General features: G+C 40.3%; 1 protein-coding gene across 2 annotated transcripts in view; it reads right to left on the bottom strand.

The window, feature by feature from the left end:
* Positions 1-27,047, bottom strand: part of LOC125779535 (uncharacterized) — a 163,492-nt gene that overhangs the window by 27,986 nt on the left and 108,459 nt on the right. For both annotated transcript variants that reach the window (XM_049460899.1, XM_049460900.1), the window contains one exon: positions 17,598-17,725. In XM_049460899.1, the coding sequence (XP_049316856.1) occupies positions 17,598-17,725 (128 nt within the window). The remainder of the gene's footprint in view (positions 1-17,597; positions 17,726-27,047) is intronic.

Raw genomic sequence — 27,047 nt, 5'->3', positions numbered from 1 at the left:
GATCATGTTGTGATAGACGGAAGACATGTTTCCAGTGTTTTAGATGTGCGTGCGCTCCGAGGTCCTAACATCGACTCGGACCACTATATTGTTGCAGCCAAAATTCGCACCCGCCTCTGTGCAGCAAAAAACGCACGCCAACAAACACAAGGAAGGTTCGACGTCGAGAAGCTGCAATCACAACAGACAGCCGAACGATTTTCTACTCGGCTTGCACTCCTGCTCTCTGAGAGCACTCGTCAACAACTCGGTATAAGGGAACTGTGGGACGGCATTTCAAACTCCTTACGTACAGCTGCAACCGAAACCATTGGTTTTCGGAAAGTGCAAAAGAACAGCTGGTACGACGAGGAGTGCCGTGTCGCAGCGGAGAGAAAACAGGCTGCCTACCTCGCAACGTTACGATCGACCACAACACGTGCGGGATGGCATAGAAACCGAGAGTTGAAGAGGGAAGCGAGACGCATTTGCAGACAGAAGAAGAAAGAGGCCGAAATGCGTGAGTACGAACAGCTCGATAAGCTGGCCGACAGGGGTAATGCTCGAAAATTCTACGAAAAGATGCGGCGGCTTACAGAAGGTTTCAAGACCGGAGCATACTCCTGTAGAACCCCCCAAGGTGATCTAGTTACCGATGCTCAGAGCATACTTAAATTATAGAGGGAACACTTCTCCAACCTGCTGTATGGCAGTGATAGCACAACACCGGGAGAAGGCGAACCCGATACCCCAATCGATGACGATGGAGCAGGCGTTCCATTGCCCGACCATGAAGAAGTTCGAATAGCAATTGCCCGACTGAAAAACAACAAAGCGGCAGGGGCCGATGGATTGCCGGCCGAGCTATTCAAATACGGCGGCGAAGAGCTGATAAGGTGCCTGCATCAGCTTCTTTGCAAAATATGGTCGGACGAAAGTCTGCCCAACGATTGGAATTTAAGTGTGCTATGCCCAATCCATAAAAAAGGAGACCCCAAAATCTGCGCCAACTACCGTGGGATTAGCCTCCTCAACATCGCATATAAGGTTCTGTCGAGCGTATTGTGTAAAAGATTAAAGCCCACCGTCAACAAACTGATTGGACCTTATCAGTGTGGCTTCAGACCTGGTAAATCAACAACCGACCAGATATTCACCATGCGCCAAATCTTGGAAAAGACCCGTGAAAGGAGAATCGACACTCACCACCTATTCGTCGATTTCAAAGCTGCTTTCGACAGCACGAAAAGGAGCTGCCTTTATGCCGCGATGTCTGAATTTGGTATCCCCGCAAAATTAATACGGCTGTGTAAACTGACGTTGAGCAACACGAAAAGCTCCGTCAGGATCGGGAAGGACCTCTCCGAGCCGTTCGATACCAAACGAGGTTTCAGACAAGGCGACTCCCTATCGTGCGACTTCTTCAATCTGCTGCTGGAGAAAATTATTCGAGCTGCAGAACTTAATCGAGCAGGTGCAATCTTTTATAAGAGTGTACAGCTGCTGGCGTATGCCGATGATATTGATATCATCGGTCTCAACACCCGCGCCGTTAGTTCTGCTTTCTCCAGACTGAACAAGGAAGCAACGCAAATGGGTCTGGCAGTGAACGAGGGCAAGACGAAATATCTCCTGTCATCAAACAAACAGTCGTCGCACTCGCGACTTGGCACTCACGTCACTGTTGACAGTCATAACTTTGAAGTTGTAGATAATTTCGTCTATTTAGGAACCAGTATTAACACCACCAACAGTGTCAGCCTGGAAATCCAACGCAGGATTACTCTTGCCAACAGGTGCTACTTTGGACTGAGTAGGCAACTGAAAAGTAAAGTCCTCTCTCGACGAACAAAAGCCAAACTCTATAAGTCGCTCATAATTCCCGTCCTGCTATATGGTGCAGAGGCTTGGACGATGACAACAACCGATGAGTCGACGTTGCGAGTTTTCAAGAGAAAAGTTCTGCGAAAGATTAATGGTCCTTTGCGCGTTGGCCACGGCGAATATCGCATTCGATGGAACGATGAGCTGTACGAGATATACGACGACATTGGCATAGTTCAGCGAATTAAGGGACAGCGGCTACGCTGGCTAGGTCATGTTGTCCGGATGGATGAAAACACTCCGGCTCTGAAAGTATTCGACGCAGTACCCGCCGCGGGAAGCAGAGGAAGAGGAAGACCTCCACTCCGTTGGAAGGACCAAGTGGAAAATGACCTGGCTTCGCTTGGAATATCCAATTGGCGCCACGTAGCGAAGAGAAGAAACGACTGGCGCGCTATTGTTGACTCGGCTATCATCGCGTAAGCGGTGTCTACGCCAGTAAAGAAGAAGAAGAAGAAAAACCAAAAACCGATAACAAAACAGTTTGGTACTGTATATAAGAGATTAAATGATTACCGTTGTGTTATAACACAAAATTACCCCGAGAAAATACATATTAAAATTCAAGTATTTACCTTTGAAATTTCCATCAAGACCCCTTATACTTAACCAAGTATAAGCAGAATTGCTAAAAGTAAGCTACGGTAATCAAAAAGAAAAAAAAAAATAACAACAAACAAAAGCGTAGTGAGAATTCAAGTTTGTACCATACATACATATGTACATATATTCCACGTATATTTGTAAAAACAATAAAGAGCATAACTGGCTCAGTTACTGCTAAAATTATATGCATATTTCAAAATATATACATACATTTACATACTTACATATATTCTAAAGTCAGAATATCATTATATTTTCTTTTCGCGGCCTCTTCTCACTGCGTACATATATACATACGTATGTATATGCGTCGCAGTTATACAATTACATACTTATATACTTGTTAACAAGCTAATTTGCGAAAATTACCTACGGGCACTTGGTTCTCTATTCGTGATTTATTCGTACCGCGAACACATATACATACATATGTATGCATTATATAAAGGGTGATTTTTTAAGAGCTTGATAACTTTTTTTAAAAAAAAAAACGCATAAAATTTGCAAAATCTCATCGGTTCTTTAATTGAAACGTTAGATTGGTTCATGACATTTACTTTTTGAAGATAATTTCATTTAAATGTTGACCGCGGCTGCGTCTTAGGTGGTCCATTCGGAAAGTCCAATTTTGGGCAACTTTTTCGAGCATTTCGGCCGGAATAGCCCGAATTTCTTCGGAAATGTTGTCTTCCAAAGCTGGAATAGTTGCTGGCTTATTTCTGTAGACTTTAGACTTGACGTAGCCCCACAAAAAATAGTCTAAAGGCGTTAAATCGCATGATCTTGGTGGCCAACTTACGGGTCCATTTCTTGAGATGAATTGTTGTCCGAAGTTTTCCCTCAAAATGGCCATAGAATCGCGAGCTGTGTGGCATGTAGCGCCATCTTGTTGAAACCACATGTCAACCAAGTTCAGTTCTTCCATTTTTGGCAACAAAAAGTTTGTTAGCATCGAACGATAGCGATCGCCATTCACCGTAACGTTGCGTCCAACAGCATCTTTGAAAAAATACGGTCCAATGATTCCACCAGCGTACAAACCACACCAAACAGTGCATTTTTCGGGATGCATGGGCAGTTCTTGAACGGCTTCTGGTTGCTCTTCACCCCAAATGCGGCAATTTTGCTTATTTACGTAGCCATTCAACCAGAAATGAGCCTCATCGCTGAACAAAATTTGTCGGACGTAAAGCGCGAAACACATTTCGAACCGAACACTGATTTTGGTAATAAAATTCAATGATTTGCAAGCGTTGCTCGTTAGTAAGTCTATTCATGATGAAATGTCAAAGCATACTGAGCATCTTTCTCTTTGACACCATGTCTGAAATCCCACGTGATCTGTCAAATACTAATGCATGAAAATCCTAACCTCAAAAAAATCACCCGTTATATACATAAAAACGAGTGAGCTTGAGAGAATTACCTGCGGTCGTTTAATTCCCTTTTCGTGGTTTCTTCGTACGAACATATATACATATTTACATACATGCGTATATATATATGCACATACGGGCGCATATAAATATCAGATATACAATATATACTGAAAAGTATCCCCGATCGACATCGGGTACAAATTATATAACAAATAGACTGTTTTTTCATAACAACTTTCTCTTCATAATCAAATATTTGTACAAAAGTGTATTGTCTCATATGCAGATACGCTCATTGCTTCGAAGTTCACATTGGCATATATTCCGCGATACCCCTTGGTTTTCGTCTAACAAAACCAAGCAGGATTGCGTATAAAACATATTCAAAGTCCACATTGGCATATTCCAGCAATACCCCTTGATTTTTGAGCAACAAAAGCAAGCAGGATTGCATAAAAAACCAAAAGCGTAATACATATGTACATACAAGCATATGTACAAAGTGCAGTGATCTCTAAAACGAGCGCTCATTAGTACATAATAAATAAAAGATCCACCCATAGGTATACCCTATAGGACATTTGGACATAATAAATATATAAAAGAAATATACACAGAAAAATAAAATACGTAAAATATTTCCGGTCATTAAACAAAAAAATAAATAAAAAAAAAAAAATAATAATAATAATAATTAAATCCAATTTAAGAGATCAATTATTTACTTAATTTTAAAACTCTTATTAACGTACAAGAGTTCGCGATCGCGCATATTATCAAATACGTAAAGCGCTTTCTTATACTTCAATTTCGTTCAAAACTCTTATTTAGCTAAAAGAGTTCTCGTCTGATTATATAAATAAAGACATATACATATATACGAAAATATTTTTAAAATCTCGGTTTATCAAAAAACCATTGGTTTTATTTATTTGTTTGAAACTCTTACATACAAAAGAGTCTTTTATTCAACATCTTAAATACGAAACTTTTTCTAATCAGCTACAAGTCTAGTTTTCACTAAGACGTTTTAATTCATTCTATACATCTTTAAATGAGTTCAGACTCAAAGGAATCTAAAACAACACAGTCACTAAAAGTCCCAAAAATGGTTTTAGATGAAAAGAGCCCATGTACACCTGCTGAAGCTACACGCTCAAAGCAAGGTGCTACAAAAGTAAAGAGGGGTAAAGATATTTCTTATACAAAATTCATTGCTGAGAGTGACAGTTTAGTACGATACTGCACTCGATTTTCATCTTCACCGATTCAAGACAATTCTGAATCGGTCTTAGAAATCAAAAAAGATAATTTAGACAATTTTTGGACGCGTCTCCAAGCGGCATACGACGCAATCGTAGAATCTGACGAATCAGATCTACCTGAAAATTTCAAATCTTCAGCATACTCCAAATATGAAAACTGCCTAGACCAGTACGAAGAGACGAAAGCGATGATCTCAGATCAGCTAAAATTAATTAATGCAATTGCACCTACTCCACTTCCGCGAGTAGAGATGCCACAAGTACAAAGTCAAGAGGCGAATTCAGGTATCCACTTGAAGGTGCCCGCATGTGACACAGAAATTTTTCATGGGGGTTATGAACAATGGCCGTCCTTCCGGGACATGTTCACAGCCGTTTACATAAACCACCCAAAATTATCTAATGCACAGAAATTGTATCACCTCAGATACAAAACCAAAGGTCAGGCAGGCGTAATAGTGAAACAGTTCGCTCTCAATGACGAAAATTTTAATTTTGCTTGGGAAGCTCTAAAAGCACGTTATGAAAACGAAAGAATATTGGTCGACAAACAGGTGACGATATTAATGAATTTACCAAAAATTCAGAAAGAAACAAGTGAAGAGTTTATAAAGCTTCAATCCACTGTTTCAAATTGTTTGTCGGTTTTATCGACACAGAATATTCCCACAGATAATTGGGACCCCATTCTGGTAAACATATGCACAGCTGCATTACCAGAAAAATCGTTACTTTTGTGGGAGCAATCGCTCTCATCGCGAAGAAAGTGCCCAACGTGGCAGCAAATGAAAGAATTTCTTACTACCCAATACGAAATTGCAGAAAGGGTAGATAAAAAACTAGTCAGAACGAAAAACGTTCAAAACGACCTCAATAGAAGCTTCAACAGACCCCAAGCAAGTAGCCACAATAACTTAAATAGAAGCTTTTTCAGAAATCAATCGTTCTCTTCCGAACAATATAAACAAACGTCATGCAAACTGTGCAGAGGAGGTCACAAATTAAAATTATGCGAAAAATTCAAAAAAATGAATGTTAGCGATCGAAACAATTTCGTAAGATCGAAAAAATTATGTACCAATTGTATGTCGCATGCGCATACGCTTAAAGATTGCGAAAGCAAATTTAATTGCGTTTATTGCCATAAAAGACATCATTCTATCAGTCACCGACTAAACCTCGTACTGAGCAGTTGAGTTAGCGTCTTTCTCTGTGTTTACAGCTATTCGTATAGCTCTCTTTTGGTGTTTTTTTTTTTTTTTGCACACCGGTCTGCTTACTTAAGTAACGCGATTAATACTTATTTGTAGTGAGAAATATAATCCAATACTTATATAAGTGTACTATAATTTTTCCACTATGCCCCCGGTGGGCTTCCAGTTCGGGGACAACAGGTTTGCTGCGCTGGCCCAAGGTCCCCAACCAAAACGTAAAAAATCGTATCAAAAACTGCAAGATGCTTTTCCTGACTTACCGCCAATAAAAAGTGATGACCCAAAGTATATAGTGATTAAATACGATGAGAATACTACACCGCTTTCGAAGGTTTCTTGTTTTCGTGTTTACAATGCCTTACTCACCGTGAGCAAAGATATAAACAAAATTAGTGAGTTACGCGACGGCAGCCTATTACTGCTAGTGAAAAATAAGCAAGTAGCAGAAAAGTTTATAAAAACGAAATGTCTTTTCAACATTGGCGCTGTTAGCGCTAGCTATCATCAACATCTTAATTGTAACAAAGGCACCATTTATGCACCGTTCTTAAACGATGTGCCTGAAAACGAAATAATAGAAGGACTGAGTTCTTACGAAGTTTCCGCGGTTTATAAGTTCACTCGCAAAGTTGAAGGTGTTATAAAGCCTACTGGTGTTATGCTAATATCATTCAACAGTTATTCCCTTCCAAACAAAATAAACATCGCATGGAGGATGACCTCTGTGCGACCGTACGTGCCTAATCCAATGCGCTGCAGGTCATGTCAGAAATTGGGTCATACGCAAAAACATTGTAAAGGCTCCCCAACATGCGAAATTTGCAATTTTCCCTCACCACACGATAATGACTGCATCCGAGTTATGTGTGCGAATTGTTCTGGCGAACATCGCTCTTCTGACTATACGTGTCCAAAGTATATGCAAACCAAAGAAATTTTAAAAATAAAGACACTAGAAAAGTGCAGTATGCACGAAGCCCTCAAAAAGTATAGAGAAAATACTTCCCTCCCTTCCCTCACTCCTAGCTATGCACATGTGCTTCAACCTGCAAAAGAGGTATCCTCTGAAACCACCACACCAACAAAAATTTCAGCCATCAACAATTCCACAAAATCTAAAAATACTCATATAACCGCCAACAATGACTTGCCTACTACATCAAAACAAAACGCAGAGATCACCTCTGCACCCAACTCATCATTAAAATCTTTAACTAACAAAAATCACTCATCAAACGCCAACAATAAGCATATTTCCATCAACAAGCCTACATCGATCAGTTCTGACTACAACAACGTCTCACATTCAGCTAAAAATATCAGCGACAACTGTACCCAACAAGACTCTTTCTTAAATCCCAAACTTTTCAGTCCAACAACAGCCTCTTTCATATCTAACTTAAACAACTCCTTAAACTCGCTTAATAAATATACTGACCTCAAAAATACTACTACCAACACTACTGTGCAATCTAATCCACCTAATCACGAAAATCTCTTTCCAACAACAAACATTTCCAACGATAATCAATACTCTACTGAACATACGGAACAAATAGAAATTGACTCTGAATAAATACGCTTAGCTTTTACTCTCTTCTGAACTAGTACTCAATTGGTGACACTCAGCTTCAACTGACTGCTCATACGAGTTGAATTTCTAGCTCTCTTCTGTTTACCTTTTTCTTTTCTTCCTACATAGATCTTATGATTCCAATATTACAATGGAATTTAAACGGCTACACTAACAATTACAATGAGCTTCAATTATTAATACATGATCATACCCCAGCTATTATACTCTTAAATGAAACCCACATCTCTTTCAACTTGTCGGCTTTTACTCCTAAGCAGTACATTGGCATGTTTCACAATCTTCCACATATTACAGTGGTCGGCATGAGAGGATCTGTCACTGTGTTGGTGAGCATGAAAAAAAAGTAGCCCAGTGAGAAATTAGAATTAAAATTATTAATTAATTAATAGTATAATGAAAATTAACAAAATGTCTTTTAAGAATATACTCCCTATCATCTTTAAAAGACTTGGAACATGAAAGGCATTGCATGGCAGCAAAGGCATTTAGAATCATAACATATTTCTCGCAGGGCATATTTGGTTTTGCGCTATAGTCTTGCGTGATGTTAACTCGTTGCTGGCTCGACAACGACTGAGCGATAGAGCGTAAGCGTACGTGTGAAGTTAGTTTGCACAATTGTGCTAAGAAATGCCGACCACTGACATATTAGCACAAGTAAAAGAGGCATTGCGATTCTCATTAGAAGAGATATTCCACACAAAATTAATGCCATTCAATCCAATTTGCTGGCTATGTCGATCGAAATTATCTTAGTTAAAAAAATCACCATTATCTGCACCTATATTGCACCAGACGAACAATTTACCAGTACAGACATCCTGCAATTAATCAACCAAGCTTCTACTCCTTTAATTTTCGCTGGTGACTTTAATGCATGGAGTCCACTATGGGGATCTCCAATAGCCAACAAGAGGGGCAAATGCATTGAAGATGCTTTACTTTTCTCTAACTTAATATGTTTGAATAACGGATCCGCGACGCACTTTTCCACTCACTCCACTTTTTCCCATGTAGATCTTACAATGTGCACCGACACACTTGTCACAGAGTGCGAATGGAGTATACTCGATCACCTGCATGGAAGCGATCACTTCCCCATTGTACTAAAATTGCACCTAGGTTCAACAACTAAAAACCACAAAATAAATAAGCTATTCAAAACTGATTACGCTGATTGGGAGAAGTTCCAGACACATTGCGAGATAAATAGCAATAATATCCCAATATCTGACAACCCTAACCAAGAAAGTGCGAGTTTAACAAAAATTATTCGCTCAGCAGCGAATGTTAGCATTCCTCATACAAAGCCAACAGCAAGTTCAAGGAGTGTTCCTTGGTGGAATAAAGAAATCGCTGAATTGCGGGCAAAAAAACAGACAGCTTGGTATGAGTACAAACGGGCTCGAACACTAGTCAACTTAATATCTTTCAGGAAAGCCAATGCTCTTTTCCGTCGTTCCGCGAAAAAGGCCAAGCGTAAATGTTTTCAGCATTTCACAAGCAAAATAAATCCTTCGTCTAGTCCTAAGTTAATATGGAACGCTTTAAAAAAACTTTCTGGAGTGCCTAGAAATCTAACCATTCAATGCGTAAAGGGGCCAACAGGTTTGGTAACCAATCCATTCGAAATTTCCGAGTTATTTGCAAACCACTATTCTAAGATATTTCATTCAGCACACAGTTTCAAACCTCTAAAACCACCACACTGTCCGACACTTCCTACTCTGTCTCCCCTCTTTCTTTTTCTGCTAGACAAATAGAAACCAGCATTTCACTGTCTGAATTCGAGTTCGTTGCATCTACCGTTAAGGGTAAGTCGCCGGGGCAAGATAAAATTTCTTATCCAATTATCAGACATATGCCGAAAAGTCTTAAGCTCCGATTGGTAAAGCTTTATAACAAAATTTTCAATACTGGTGTCTACCCCCAATTTTGGAAAACGTCCTGTGTTATACCAATACTTAAACCACACAAATCCTCCGATGAACTTGCTAACTATAGGCCGATTTCCCTCCTTCCATGTATGGGCAAAATTTTGGAAAAGATCGTGGCAAACCGCTTGATGTGGTATGCTCAGCGAAACAAGTTCATATCACCGAATCAAGTCGCCTACAAAAAAGGTCAAGGCACGTTAGATGCTTTAATCCAACTTGACTACTTCATTACTAACGCTTTGTCCAGCAAAAACCACGTGTCCGTACTATCTCTGGACTTCCACAGAGCTTTCGACAAAATTGGAGCCCATATTATTATTCGACAACTTAGAAAATGGAAAATAGGCCAGAATATGATACGTTTTATTACCAACTTTCTCACAAACAGAAAACTCAAAGTCAACGTAAATGGTTTTCTTTCTTCAACACCCCCGCTTTCTAATGGTACGCCGCAAGGCTCACCTCTTTCAGCCTTCCTTTTTATCATTGCTTTCGATGATATTAGTAGGATGATAAAAAATTACAAAGGAGTTGAGCACCAGATCTATGCTGACGATGTCCTAATCTACACAAAAGTCTCTGACGTTAATTTAGCACAATCCCTATTTACTAATATACTCGCCAGAATTGAGACTTGGTCACTGGAGTCTGGTGCTTCACTTTCTTTAGACAAAACACATATCCTTCATGTATGTAGGAAGCAAAATTGCAGCGGTATTTCACTTACCCACAACCAAACTAACATCGAATGTAAAACACAGCTGAAATTACTAGGATTAATTTTTGACTCTAAGTATAATTTTAATGCTCACTGTAAATATGTCAGAAACTCGTTAATGACACGATTAAATATTGTTAAATATCTCTCGTCTAAGCATTCATTTATTCATCTGAACACACTAGTCAATGTTGTCAGAGCTTTGCTAACTTCAAAAATAGATTATGGGCTCCCCATCTATGGCAATTGCTCCAAAAGCAGTATCAACCTTTTAAATGCACCATACCACTGCGCAATACGACGAAGTCTCCGGGCGTTTCCAACCTCGCCAATAAAAACGATAATGGCTGAATCTGGTTTACCAACTATTCAAGATAGAATTATAGATTCTTCGCTCCAAATTCTTGCGAAAACGGCTGAGAACACCAACCCATTACTAAATGCAACTATCAACCATGCCACGAAAAAAAGAAAAATTCCAAGAATACAATCGGCTATGTCGAGATGCTTAAGTTTCGCTGAAGAAAATAATATTTTACGTAACGCAAAATGCAAATCCACCACACGACATCCTCCCTGGCTGATCAATGACAAAATCCTACAGAATAAGCTCTTGTTTTTGTCCAAGCAAAACACACCAAACGTAGTCTTTCAACAAACCTTTGCTGAACTGGAATCTAATTATACAAATAATGGCTGGAAGCTATTGTTTACGGATGGCTCCAAGTCCATCGATTCCACTTCGTTAGCAGTTGTCACTGCCACAGGAGAAATTATTTGCAATTGGCTTCTCCCCTCAACGAGCTCTGTATTTACCGCTGAAGGATCTGCTATCCTTCACGCAGTTAATCACGCGAAAAAGACTAAAGGAAAGTTCCTCATCTGTACAGACAGCAAATCGTGTATGTCTGCAATAACGTCTCCTTCCAATCGCAATCCCATAATAGAAGTTATCAGGGACGCGGTCATTGGTGCCCCTCAGAAAATCCAAGTAATGTGGATCCCTGGCCATGCTGGTATTTCAGGCAACCACTTTGCAGACCTCGCTGCGAAAAATGTAGCCAGGACTCCTGCCTTAACATACTATGCCTCATCCAAGCAAGACATTTCTAACCTTATTAAGCACAAAAGGCATCAAAAAAACGCAAGCGAATGGAAAACATTTAAACATCACTACGCGGACATAAACCCAGCCAGAAATCGAATAATCTACTCGTCAACAGTTCCAACTAGCGCAATGAAGACATATACTCGATTAAGGATTGGACACACTATCATAACACACGCCCACTTACTATCGGGTAAAAGCCCATCCATTTGCCCCCTTTGCGAGGACACCGCTTCTATCAAACACTTACTCACACTCTGTCCGATGCTTCACTCAACAGCCCACAACTCTGGCAACATTGATCTCATAAAACTACTAAGTGAACCTTCAGAAAAAAATGTTATGATTGTTTATAGATTCTTAAAAACCAACGATTTGTTAAAATATATTTAAGCAACTTACACCTTTACTAACCCTTAGCAAATAGAATTTTTTACCTAGTTATAATTACAAGGCGGCTGAAGGCCTCGTAGCCAGTGCTGCGTTTATGTATTTATATAATAAAACTACTTTTGTTATATGAATTATTATAAATAAATAAATAAATAAACATCATTCTATGTTACATATAACCAATTTTTCCAGCTTACCCCCAAACAATGCAAACGTTAAACGAGCAACAGGATTAGTTGCCACAACAAATTCTGAAAACTGCCAAGAAGCACCATGCTGCTCAAAGGCGTTAAAAACCCAATCGCTACATAGCGAAAATCACAGTAGGGTACTTTTACCCACAGCAGTTGTCTTCATCGAGCACCGAGGAGAACTGTTTAAACTCAGAGCCTTAATTGACCAGGGATCACAACGATCCTTTATAGCGTCTAGGGCACAAAACAGGCTACAGTTACCGACAAAACTGGCCAACTTTGAAATCACGGGAATGGGCGGAAGAGTTGTTCAAAACTCAAATAAAATCTGCGCCATTACCCTCTTTTCCCCCAAAGCGGATAAGCGCATACGAGCAGAAGCTATTGTCTTACCGCAATTAACCAACATGCTACCAAGCTATCATATAAATAGCAAGCATTGGCAAAAGGTTTCACACCTAAAGCTAGCAGACCCAAACTGCAACACCCCCGCTCAAATAGATCTACTATTAGGCAGCGATCTCATACCACAAATTATTCTCGAAGGTATTGAGAAAATTAACAAAACACTTCTGGCGCAAAATACCATTTTCGGATGGGTCCTAAGCGGACTAGTTGCGGAACCAGTTACAACATTAACAACTCAAGTTGAGGAAGTCTCAAATGAATACCTCAATTCACAATTGAGAAAATTTTGGGAACTAGAAGAACTCCCCCCCATATCAGTCACAACCCCTAAAGATCAGTATTGTGAGGATTTTTACAAAGCCACAACTACTAGATCAGAAAATGGTCGGTACGTCGTACGACTACCACTTAAGCAACAATTTCCTAACACACTCGCCTTAGGTCACTCTCGCACCTCTCCAATACAGCAGTTTCTAAGTATGGAAAGAAACCTACTTAAAAAGGGCGAACTCAAAACTGAATATGATGGTGTGTTAGAAGAATACCTCCATTTAGATCATATGGAGGAAGTAAACCCAGGGGAGAGAATCGTCAACGGCAAATACTACTCCTTTTACTTGCCACATCATGCAGTAGTAAAGCCAGATAAAAAAACAACTAAAGTAAGAGTTGTTTTCAACGCCTCAAGATCCACTAGCTCGGGGAATTCCCTAAACGATATCCTGTTTACGGGACCCACGCTCCAACCTGATTTAATGCTGCTTATTCTAAACTGGCGTATATACAAATACGTATTCAATGGGGACGTTGAAAAAATGTATCGGCAAATAGGCGTACATAAAGACGACCAAGATTTTCAACGTATTATGTTCCGAAGATCCCCCACCAGTCCTTTGCGCGACTTTAAATTAAAAACAGTTACCTTTGGCGTAAACTGTGCCCCATATTTAGCCATTCGAACGCTCCACGAATTGGCAGAAAACACCAAGTCAGAATTTCCTCTGGCGACCCAGGTGTTAAAAACACAAACGTATGTAGACGATATTCTGTCTGGAAGTCACAGTCTTCCACAAGCATACGAATCATTATCACAAGTAATCCAAGCCCTCACATCCGCAGGGTTTCCATTAAAAAAGATTACGGCGAATCACCCAAGTATATTAAAAAATATACCAAAAGAAAATTTGTTGGACACTAATTTCCTTATTTTCGAAAAGGAAAGTACAACAAAAACATTAGGCATCCAATGGAATGCGATATCGGACCAGTTCTCATACACGACAGAGTCCATATCCACATTATCAGCCATAACGAAAAGACAGATTTTATCCTCGGTGGCAAAACTTTTCGACCCCGCAGGATGGCTTTCGCCAATTATGATCCAAGCGAAAATCTTAATACAAGAATTATGGCTAGATGGAACCGACTGGGACGAACAAGTGAAACCTCTTCGCTTAGAAAAATGGTCCCAGTTCGCAAAAAATCTGAATGACATTTCTCAGATACAAATTCCACGATGGGTAAACTACTCCCCCGAACACAAATTCGAATTACATGGCTTTTGTGACGCCTCAGAAAAGGCATACTGCGCTACTATCTATGTGCGCACGCAAAGTGATACCACGACCACAAGCCACTTATTAGTAGCAAAAGCAAAGGTGGCACCTTTAAAAACTATAAGTCTCCCACGACTTGAGTTATGTGGCGCACTACTACTTTCAAAATTAGTAGCCATGGTGCAAATGCATTTAAATATGACAAAATGCAAACTATATATGTGGTCCGATTCAGAAATTGTACTAGCCTGGTTGGAAAAACCACCACATGCATGGAAGACGTATATTTCTAACCGAACGTCTCAAATTCTTGACCTAGTGGGATCAGCCACTTGGCGTCACGTAGCCAGTGCTGACAATCCTGCCGATCTAGGCACAAGAGGGTGCAAGCCACTGCACCTTGCCACTACCACCCTCTGGTGGAATGGCCCCCGATGGTTGATAGAATCTCCTGATTCTTGGCCACAATCCCCCATGCGCAACATTATCGCCCCAGAAGGTCGAAAAATCGCCTCCTTTCATACATTATTGGATGATACCGACATCCTTGAACGATTTTCATCGTTTCCAAGAGCTCTCAGAGTAGTTGCTTATATGTTCAAATTTATAGAGCAACTCAAAAGCAAAATCAAGGGATCACAAAATTCCCCATGCAACACAGTGTCGCACCTAGAGTTACAAAAGGCAAAGGTCGCACTAATTGCATACACACAAGCGCGCTACTTCAGCCGCGATATATCAGCACTAAGAGAATCGAAGCCGATTGATAAAAAGAGCTCACTCTTAGTTCTCAACCCATTTCTGGACACGAAAGGTCTGCTTCGTGCCAATGGTCGGCTCGCTAATTCGAGCCTAACATACAATGAACGCCACCCCATAATAATTCCAGAGAGGTCACCATTTGCCACATTATTCCTCCACTACATCCACACCTTAATGCTACACGCCGAACATCGTCTCATGCAACAGATGGTACGCCAGGAGTATTATATCCCCCGTCTTAAGCCGCAAATTAAGAAGTCCATCTTCACGTGCAAGATTTGCACTATGCACAAGCAGAAGATGCGAACGCAGATTATGGCAGCACTTCCACCGGAACGCTGCAATTTCGCTCTGCCTTTCACCACAACAGGTGTTGATTTTGCTGGGCCTTTCCAGGTAAAGGCTTCTATGTTAAGGTCTCCCACTCTCATGAAAGGCTATGTGGCTGTCTTTGTATGTTTCACGACAAAGGCAGTACATCTTGAGCTGTGTAGTAATCTGACGACGGAGGCTTTTCTAGCGGCATTTGCTCGCTTCGTCGCTCGACGTGGCTACCCATCAAAGATCATGAGCGATAATGGCAAAACTTTTATCGGAGCTCAACGAGCCATAGAAAAGCAATTTGTGGATTTCTTAAAACAAGTGTCATCCGACATCGTACAAAAGTACGCCCCCAAGGTATCAATTGGCAATTTATACCCCCAAGCGCTCCTCATATGGGCGGTTTATGGGAATCCGCTGTAAAAAGCTTCAAAACCCATTTCAAACGGGTAGCTGGAAATTATAAATTCAATTACGAAGAGTTCACGACGCTATTAAATCGAATTGAAGCCGTTCTCAATTCACGGCCACTCACAGTACTATCGCAAGACCCCTCAGATTTCACCGCCTTAACTCCAGGGCATTTTCTAAAAGGAGCACCCATCCTGGCCATTCCTGAGCCAGGCGTGGAGTCGCTATCTCTATTAAATCGATGGGAACGAATTAAAATTCTCCATCATGATTTCAGCCGCCGATGGAAGGACGAATATATAAAGGATCTCCACAAAAGATACAGTTGGAAGACTCCTGAACAAGCGCCTAAACTTGGAGACTGTGTCCTCATTCATGATGATTGTCTGCCCCCTACCGAGTGGCGGCTTGGCCGCATAGAAAAGCTACATTACGGCTCCGACGGTCACATACGAATCGTTGATCTCCGTACGCAAAACGGAACGCTAACCCGACCGCTCGTGAAGCTATGCTTTCTGCCAACTTCCGATGATCGAGAATCCGAAAACCTCAAAAATAAACCGGTATTATCGCTACACAATAAACGAACCAAATGAAACCAATAAAACACGAGAAAGTACGCAAATAACAACCCGTTAAAAAATAACAACCGTCCGAAAATAACAAACCGTAAATAAAGGTAACAAACCGTACATAAACTTAACAAACCGTAAAGAAAACTAACAAAAAATGGTCGATCCATACGACAGCCCACTCATGCCATATATCGTGGCACGATTGCCAATATCTAATTGTATGACAGATTTCTAATTGACAATCTCATTTATACATAGATCACCATGGATGTAGATACACCAGTCGCAACCGCGCCAACAGCTCGGGCTACCAATGCGCCACGCACCATGCCTACTCCAGCGCCCCGAACTGTGGTGGCAACGACGCCGGCAACTGCACCGGCAACAACGCCGGCATCGGTACTGGCGACCGCGTCTGCAGCGGCCCCTCAATCCGCACTTCGTGGTGGCACTCAACCACCACCACCCCCATCACGGACCACGGAAGCCCTAAGGTGCCCCATCTGTCGGCGCCCACATCGCCTGCACCATTGTGGCATATTTAGGGGTATGCAACCCGTGCAACGGCAGCAAGTGGTCCAGGCCCACGGGCATTGCCATAACTGCCTGTCACATACCCATGGAACTGCAGCGTGTTAGTCACGAGGGCGGTGCCAAATATGCCACCGGCCACATCACACGCTGATACATCGCAGCACGGCACGCGAAGTGAATCGGCCACCCATCCAGCACGGCCGCATACCCCGCTTCCAATCCGTAGCTCGTGGCGCGCCCCAGCGAAGCGTAACCTCGTTGCGGCGTCGGCAGGCTGGACCACCACCTCGTCGGTCTACGGGGCTGAGCAGCGTTGTGGCAACGCTGCAACAGTTGCAGCGCCTTTTAGACTAAACAGTCGTTTAGGGGGGCCGGGATGGCTAAATGAGCACCTGACCCCCCTTAATATAATAACGTACACACCATACTCAACACGGTTACACCATCCACATCATCCACACATCATACTCCACACCTCTACACCAATATTCATCCCACACACACCAACTCATCATCATCTACACCACACCTTCCACACCACACACGAGGACACCAAACACAATCAACAAAAGGGACTGGCGGACGGCGCCAGCCTCTCTTTCAATACGATCAGCGCGCATATACGCATCCACCGGCATTTTTTCTTATCCCGCATTTTCTTAATTTAAAACCACTGGTAAGTTCCGCGAGTTTTTATATAAAAAACTCTCGGAGTGTTTTTCTACCTTGGAAAGAAAAAAGACGGGAAATACTAACTTTGTCTAAGAATTTGCGATGCAGTATTGCAGCTCTTTTCCATGCGGAAACACCCAACAACGAAGGACCATCCTCTTCCAAGAAAAGAAAATACTGCGCGTATTGTCCATCGAAAACTCGTCGTATATCTAAAATGAAAAGTTTTAAGTATGAAAAATGTAAAAAAAAATATATGTAACGAACACAAAAATTTACTTTGTAAATCATGTATATATATATATTTAAAATTTGCAAAACTATCATGCTTTATAGTTACAGTTTTACAGTTCGACGACACCCAAATAGGCTACAGAAATGTTAAACATACCAGTTAGCAAATGGACTGCGAGACGAGCTTTAAATAGAATCGGTTTGGAGTGAGCTATTAAAAAAACCAAACCTTTATCGATCAAAAATATTAAGCTCATCTAGCTTTGTGCAAACAACACAAAAATTGGAGCATATGGGACTGGAAACGTATTATTTGGTCGGACGAAGCGTAGATTAACCCATTTCAGTCTGATGGGATAAGCAATTACAGGCGTCGCCTTAGAGAAAGTATCCAAAGGCATCATTTAAACCAAACCGTAAAACATGAAGAAGGCAATTTTATGGTATGGGGTTGCTTTACATGATGGCATATTTGTTCTCTTGTAAATATAATTGGTATAATGAAGAAAGAAGACTACCTGAACATTTTGCAGAACAATTTGCTAGACGTCGTAGGGTTTAGAGGCTTCCCTGAAAACGAAGTGATCTGCCAACAGGACGGGGACCCAAAACACATCTCCAAAGTAGTTAATAAATGGTTATTTCAGCAGCGTTTCAGCTAATAAAGTGGCCGGGACAACCTCCTGATCTCAATCCAAATGAGAATTAGTAGACGATTAAGAAAATACGGGTAGGAAAATATTAAAGGGTTCCTGGGAACATAGACGAGAAATGGCAATGTGTACAATATGAGTGGAAACAAGTAATATTGCTTTTGCGTGGTTGTTATATATTTTGTCGCCTTACGCCCTTTTAATTATTTGTAATAAATATTATATGCACTTAAATTTCACAATTTTAATTAATTATTTTCACTTTCAATAAGGTTCAATATTTTTATGAAGTAAAATTAATTTTCCACATATGCTTAATGTTTTAGTTTAATATCAAATTTTTTTTATAAAATTGAAAACTCTCGTATATAATTTTTTTTTCAATTAAGCTTAATCTGTATTTTCTTTTCCATAAAATGTTAACTTTTCATGCAAAATATCTGGTTTACTTTATTTGTTTATTTTCTTTTCAATTTCAATATCAAAATTTAATTTTTAAATTTATTTATGTTTCATAAAATTATTTAAATTCTAACTTCTTCTTCTTCTTTACTGGCGTAGACACCGCTTCCGCGATTATAGCCGAGTCAACAACAGCGCGCCAGTCGTTTATTCTCTTCACTACGTGGCGCCAACTGGATATTCCAAGCGAAGCCAGGTCCTTCTCCACTTGGTCTTTCCAACGGAGTGGAGGTCTTCCTCTTCCTCTGCGGGTACTGCGTCGAATACTTTCAGAGCTGGAGTGTTTTCATCCATCCGGACAACATGAGCTAGCCAGAGTAGCCGCTGTCTTTTAACCTTTCTCTCGAAAACTCGTAACGTCGACTCATCGGTTGTTGCCATCGTCGGACGGGACGGGCCATAGCAGGACGGGAATTATGAGCGACTTATAGAGTTTGGCTTTTGTTTGTCGAGAGAGGACTTTACTTTTCAATTGCCTACCTAGTTCGAAGTAGCACTTGTTGGCAAGAGTAATTCTGCGTTGGATTTCCAGTCTGACATTGTTGGTGGTGTTAATGCTGGTTCCTAAATAGACGAAATTATCTACAACTTCAAAGTTATCACTGTCAACAGTGACGTGAGTGCCAAGTCGCGAGTGCGACGACTGTTTGTTTGATGACAGGAGATATTTCGTCTTGCCCTCATTCACTACCAGACCCATTTGCGTTGATTCCTTGTTCAGTCTGGAGAAAGCAGAACTAACGGCGCGGGTGTTGAGGCCGATGATGTCAATATCATCGGCATACGCCAGCAGCTGTATACTCTTATAAAAGATTGTACCTGCTCGATTAAGTTCTGCAGCTCGAATACTTTTCTCCAGCAGGAGATTGAAGAAGTCGCACGATAGGGAGTCGCCTTGTCTGAAATCTCGTTTGGGATCGAACGGATCGGAGAGGTCCATCCCGATCCTGACGGAGCTTTTGGTGCTGCTCAACGTCAGTTTACACAGCCGTATTATTTTTGCGGGGATACCAAATATAGACATCACGGCATGAAGGCAGCTCCTTTTCGTGCTGTCGAAAGCAGCTTTGAATTCGACGAATGGGTGGTGTGTGTCGATTCTTATTTCACGGGTCTTTTCCAAGATTTGGCGCATGGTAAATATCTGGTCGGTTGTTGATTTGCCAGGTCTAAGGCCACACTGATAAGGTACAAACAGTTTGTTGACAGTGGGCTTTAATCTTTCACAGCACGGCAATCCATCGGCGCCCGCCGCTTTGTTGTTCTTCAGGCGAGCAATTGCTATTCGAACTTTTTCATGGTCGGACAATGGAACGTCTGCTCCATCGTCGTCGATTGGGGTATCGGGTTCGCCTTCTCCTGGCGTTGTCCATTCACTGCCATTCAGCAGGCTGGAGAAGTGTTCCCTCCATAATTTAAGTATGCTCTGGGCATTGATGACTAGATCACCTTTGGGGGTTCTACAGGAGTATGATCCGGTCTTGAAACCTTCTGTAAGACGACGCTTTTTTTCGTAGAATTTTCAAGCATTGCCCCTGTTGGCCACCTTATCAAGCTCTTCGTACTCACGCATTTCGCCTCTTTCTTTTTCTGTCTGCAAATGCGTCTTGCTTCCTTCTTCAACTCCTGGTATCTATCCCATCCCGCACCTGTTGTGGTCGAGCGTAACGTTGCGAGGTAGGCAGCCTGTTTTCTCTCCGCTGCGACACGGCACTCGTCATACCAGCTATTCTTTTGCCCTTTCCGAAAACCAATGGCTTCGGTTGCAGCTGTACGTAAAGAGTTTGAAATGCCGTCCCACAGTTCCATTATACCGATTGCTCTCAGAGAGCAGGAGTGCAAGCCGAGTAGCCTTGTCTTAGCCCCTATATAACTAATATCAGGATTTTCGAACATCCGGTTTACTTTACTCTATATGATTGGTTTTACACCTTAAAGTATTTCGAAGACTTTGATTGTTGCAAATTGCAAGAGTTATAAAATGTTCGGTTGCATCCGGACTTAGCTTTCCTTACTTTTTCATAAACATATATTTTTTTGCAATATCTTTTTATTTATTGAATCTGCTTTAAGTTTTAAAAGCCTAACAATAAGTTATACAATCTTAAACGTGTGAAAAACAAAGCATTTCCAGATTTATGCCTCACTCTTCTACCGACCATTCTTGTGTCCTGTTGATTGTCATCGAAAATGAATTTTTCCCTGGAATTTGAATACGTTTGGATTGAAATAGCTGTCCCTTGTATTCGATAACTGCTTCATAATTAGTCGGGTTCCATTACACTTTGAGACGCAAATGATACTGTAACATACCAAGCCCCTTCAAAGAATTTGATAGATCGATTTATATGAGCGCAAACCTCCCGGAATTTGACATTTAATCTTCTAGTTTAAGTTATTAAGAACATTATTTTTGGAAGCTAAAATTGCACGTGCACTCAAGCAATCGCAGTTACGATGATTTGGCCAATGTTCGGATAAAGATTCGTGATGAGTTCATCTTCCGTTGAAGTGAATTGACAAAAGGCAAGTGAAATTGATTTGATTGGAGGATGGGGTTATGTGTAGAAGTTCACGCAAGTGAGAAAAGTTCTCTGACCGCCATTCACTTGGAAGTGGCCAGAAACGATTCTTTTACATATGGCTCAAGCAGCTCACGACTTCCGGTCTTTGGCCAAGTATCCTCTGGGTAGCCTAAGAACATCCGTTTTAAGGCGAGCTAAAGTGAGAAGGCGAAACATTACCTCCGCAGGGTTGTGCGCTGCGTTTGGGACCCGCCACGTAAAAAAAAACACCCATTGAAAATTTCGGCTATAATCGCGTAAGCGGTGTCTTCGCCAATTAAGAAGAAGAAGTGAAATTGATATCAAACCATTGGAAGTATCAGCCGAAATGTGCCCATTTCCAATTCTTAGCGAATATAGTGTAAAATCGTCATCGGCAATGTTATTTTTTCAAATCCCATAATTGACGCGAATTTGAAGGCTGATATGTCGAAATGATCTTCGCGAAAAGTACGCGAACTTTTGTGGCATACGAAGTAGCTATCGCATTGTCCATCGTTTATTTCCAGTAATTACATGTTCCAGCAATTAAAATTGCTGGCATGCTTCTCAAAAAGTTGCACACATTGTACCAATCACAATACGAATTGACTTAAATGCAGTTGAAAGTGATACTGCCGATCTCATCTCGTTCAAGGCCAATAACCGCCATGTTGCTTTCTTTGGTGACGTATTTGCAAACGTATTTGATCGATTTCACCAATCTGCAAGAAGCGACATTGACATGAGTTTTGAATGTGAATTAGACAACAGTGGCGAATATTGTTAACTTCGATATTCACGCCTCTAAATTTCATGCTAAATGATCTGCCATTGTCGTCTGGTGAGTGACGCCGATACAGTGGATATTCGTCATTTTCAGTTTGCGTTTCCGAAAGAAAAGCACGGGACAATCCCACTTTGGTTTGTATGTCTGACAATAAATGCACGCAACACTAGTGCATTTATTGTCAGACATACAAACCAAAGTGGGATTGTGGTGTCCGCAAGGTCCATGAACCTTATTGGTTTTCACCACTTCGTATAATTCTGGATCTATCTCTGGATCAGGAATTTCCACAGAAATTATTTGATCTGGTGTAACCACCATCCGCATCCAAAGAAGAATGTGTGCGAGCGGCAAACCTCTTTTTTGCTACTCAACAGAATACATCCAGCATCTAACAGCACTATAAGTATATACCATACGATGCTTCAAGATAAAGTCCATCAAACATCGCAGCGTTGTTTTAAAAGTCGTGCTGTGACATCGTTACGATCGCTTGCTGGTTGACCGCGATCCATAATCCGCACGTATGGCATCGCATTTTGGAAGTACTTCTTGCCTTGCCTTGCTTTGAGCTGCCATATGTTGATTGCGAAAAGAACGCCGACCGATATTAGCGCGACCTTTTCGTGGCTTGGTAATAAATTTCAATCTGTAATTTATCTCATTTTCTGAAATACATATAAAGTTTTCACTGAATAATTTTCAATAATTTTTCTTTGATTAGCCGGAATAAAAATGCAAGCGACCGAAATTGAACAATTCAAATAATTTACAAATCAAAATATTGAAAAAGAAAAGAAAAAAGAATTGTGTAAAAAAGTTCAATTTTTGGACTTTTTCTTATGAAAAGTTTTTTTTTATTTCTGAACCTTTCCAGATCCACAGCGAACAACTTCTGAAAATTTCATGAAGATTGGTTTCGCCGTTCTCGAGCCTTAGCGTTACTAACAAACAAACATTCATTTTTACTTACATATGTATGTATATACAAAATAAAACGTTTGTAAGGACTGTTTTTAGGCGTTTTCCCGCAAATTTCGTTATTTTTTTTTTAAATAAGAACCTTCTCCTAATAATAACAAATACAACAAAAAAAGAATTAGTGAAATCAGTCCAGCCATTCACGCGTGATGCCGTGACAACGGAAAACTGGTTTCATTTTCAAGGGTTTCCTTTTCAAGAAGCTGCAATCACAACAGACAGCAAAACGATTTTCTACTCGACTTGTACTCCAGCTCTCTGAGAGCACTGGTCAACAACTCGATATAAGGCAACTGTGCGACGGCATTTCGAGCTCCTTAGATATATACCGAGAGTTGAAGAGGGAAGCGAGACAGAAAAAGAAAAAAGCCGAAATGCATGAGTATGAAAAGCTTGATAAACTGGCCGACAAGGGTAATGCTCGAAATTTCTACGAAAAAATTCTGCGGCTTACAGAAGGTTTCACGACGGGAGCAGACTCTTATAGAACCAACCAAGGGGATCTAGTAGCCAATGTCCCGAGCATACTAAAATTATGGAGGGAATACTTCTCCAGCCTGTTAAATGGCAGTGAAAGTACAACGCCAGGAGAAGGCGAACCCGATACCCCAATCGATGACGATGGAGCAGATGTTCCATTGCCCGACCATGAAGAAGTACGATTCAATTACTCGCCTGCAGAACAACAAAGCAGTGGGGCCGATGGATTGTCGGCCGAGCTATTCAAATACGGCGGCGAAGAACTGATATGGAGCATACATCAGATTCTTTGTAAAGAATGGTCGGACGAAAGCATGCTCAACGATTGGAGTTTAGGTGTGCTCCGAAAAAATTCCCGAAAAGGGAGACCCTACAATCTGCGCCAACTACATCGCGTATAAGGTTTTATCGAGCGTATTGTGCGAAAGATTAAAGTCCACCATCAACAAACTGATTAAACCTTATCAGTGTGGGAAATTAACAACTGACCAAGGAAAGGACCTCTCCGAGCCGTTCGATACCAAACGAGGTTTCAGACAAGGCGACTCTCTAACGTGCGACTTGTTCAATCTGCTGCTGGAGAAAATGGAGAAGGTACAGTCTTTTATAAGAGTGTACAGCTGATGGCGTATGCCGATGATATTGACATCATCGATCTCAACACCCGCGCCGTTAGTTCTGCTTTCTCCAGACTGAACAAGGAAGCAAAACAAATGGGTCTGGCAGTGAACGAGGGCAAAACAAAATATCTCCTATCATCAACCAAACAGTCGACGCACTCGCAACTAGGCACCCACGTCGCTGTTGACAATCATGACTTCGAAGTCGTAGATATTTTCGTATATCATGGAACCAGTATAAACACCACCAACATTGTCAGCTTGGAAATCCAACGTAGGACAACTCTTGCCAACAAGTGTTACTTAAGACTGAGCAGGCAATTGAAAAGTAAAGTTCTCTCTCGACGAACAAAAGCCATACTCTATAAGTCGCTCATAATTCCCGTTCTGCTATATGGCGCAGAAGCTTGGACGATGTCAACAACTGATGAGTCGACGTTGCGAGTTTTCGAGAGAAAGGTTCTTCGAAAGATTTATGGTCCTTTGCACATTAGCCACGGCGAATATCACATTCGATGGAACGATGGGCTGTATGAGATATACGACGACACTGACAAAGTTCAGCGAATTAAAAGACAGCGGGTACGCTGGCTAGATCATGTCGTTCGAATGGACGAAAACACTCCAGCTTTGAAAGTATTCAACGCTGTTCGACTGGAAGCAACTGGACTGGAAGCTTGCGTAGAGGGTATCAAAAATGTTTTTGCTTTTGGAAGCAACCCGACTATGCAAGCATTAGGAATTATTAGTAGCAGTGTTAGCAGCGACGAGGATAGTTTACTACAAGGACCATCGACGCCCACTCAAAAAACTACAAGGACACCAAGGAAAATTAATTAGAGTGATGACAAGTTTGGGTTACTTCAACAAAATTTGAAATCCATGTCGGATTTCCAAAGAGGGAAATAGATGTGAAGATAAAAAGACTGGAGCTCGAAGCTGTACGCAAAAAAATTAAATGTACCTGAAATATAAATACTTAGTTTTAAGCATTTAGTGGAGAACCTTTTTTGTTATTGAATTTATATTTACTTTTACAATATTTAGAATAAGAGAATATTGCCTTTGTGATAAAGCAAGAAGCCGATGAATGGATAATGGATCATTAAATATAAAAAAAATTAATTTATGGCAAAATTATTATATTATGTGTATTTCACTTTACGTTATACCAGGGATGGGCACATTTTTAGCCCGCAAAGTTAGCAAAGTGCGCACGGGGGCTAGATGAGGGGAATATCAGTTTACGGAGAGAAGGGCATAACAAGTTGCGAAAAGTTGCAACAAAAATCAATTACATTCCTTCTTAACTTAATGTTCATCGCAGAGTGGTTGCGGCAATACTGACATTGTACCAAGAATGATGGAATATAAGATTAAGACACTAGTTTACCGTTAGTTTTTTTCGGTTTAGCTCGTGACAATTCTTACAAAAACAAATACATTGTGCAACAATTTCGTGACGTAACAGTTTTGCGTTGAGAAGAACAAGCATAGAAATGTATACAAATTGTAAACAGAAAAGTAAACACTTTTGGAAATTCCCAAAATAATATTAATTCATTCGTCTTTGCAGGAAAAATTTCAGTGGAATGTTTAGAATATTGTTGCGAGAAAAGATATAAGTAGTTTTAGACACATCCACAATAAATAGAATAGCATGTGTGGAAATTGTTCAAATGAAGGAAACCAGTGAAAGTGTACTGTTGTATTGATTTAAATTTCTAAGCATAAATATATTATTTTTTTAAAATGAAATGTGCAGTGGCTTGTTGTAATAATTGTTATGCAATTAATAAAAGAAAGACTGAAATATTATAAACACAATTGATTTAATCATTCACTTTATTTGGAATTAGTTGACGATAGGTTAAAAATATGTTACAAATATATCTTCAATATAATTTCACAATTCTTTTATCATAACTTCATACATCTGATACATCTGAACTTATAATATATGTATATATGTATTTATATACAACACAAGAAATGTCTTCTCCATTTGAATCACAACTTAATAGACAATTTTATTATCAATAATAAGCCGATATATTTCTTTAGAAATTATTCAAATCTTTTCACTCAACAATATTCAATCGCTTCACTAAAACTTTTCATTAAAATCGAAAGAATTAATAATATTTTGCAAATTTACAAAAGTGTTTACTTTTATGTTTACAATTTGCAAGTTTTTCACTCTTGTTCTTCTCATCACGGAACTATAACGTTTCGTAATGGCGGTCGTCGTAATCTTGCATTCTATCATTCTTGCATTGTACACAAATTAAAGAGCGGAAGTTTACTTCATATCGGAATTGTACAGTTGTGTGAACAAAAAGAGGTAAACATAATTTGCAGGGTTTAGAGTTTCGCATTAAAATTTGCTTTTATTTACCTTTGCATGGTGGGAAATTCTAAACACTGCACTATGGGGAATTTGCCCGATTTCATGGTATTTAGTCATTTTATCAAAGTTTAAATATTTGGGTTTTTTTTTATGTAAACATATTAAATACACATGGCTCCATATGACTCCATACCAAAAATGTTAGTTGACAGTGCACTGTTAAGGCTATGCACTGTTAAAGTCAGCTGTTGCAGCCCAAAAGCACATGGTTGAGAAGATGCAGTTTTTGGTTAGCTACTTTGAAAGTGCGATACTTAAAAGTTAAACAAGTTATTAATTCAATTTATGATGGAAAACAATTATACTTGTTTGTATTATATGTTGTGGGTACTAATATTTTGATATGTGCCTGTCTTACTAA

Source organism: Bactrocera dorsalis, chromosome 6 (assembly GCF_023373825.1).
Source record: "Bactrocera dorsalis isolate Fly_Bdor chromosome 6, ASM2337382v1, whole genome shotgun sequence".
NCBI classification, from domain to species: domain Eukaryota; kingdom Metazoa; phylum Arthropoda; class Insecta; order Diptera; family Tephritidae; genus Bactrocera; species Bactrocera dorsalis.
The sequence above is the reverse complement of the archived record's forward strand: the minus strand, read 5'-3'. Positions and strand labels throughout refer to the sequence as shown.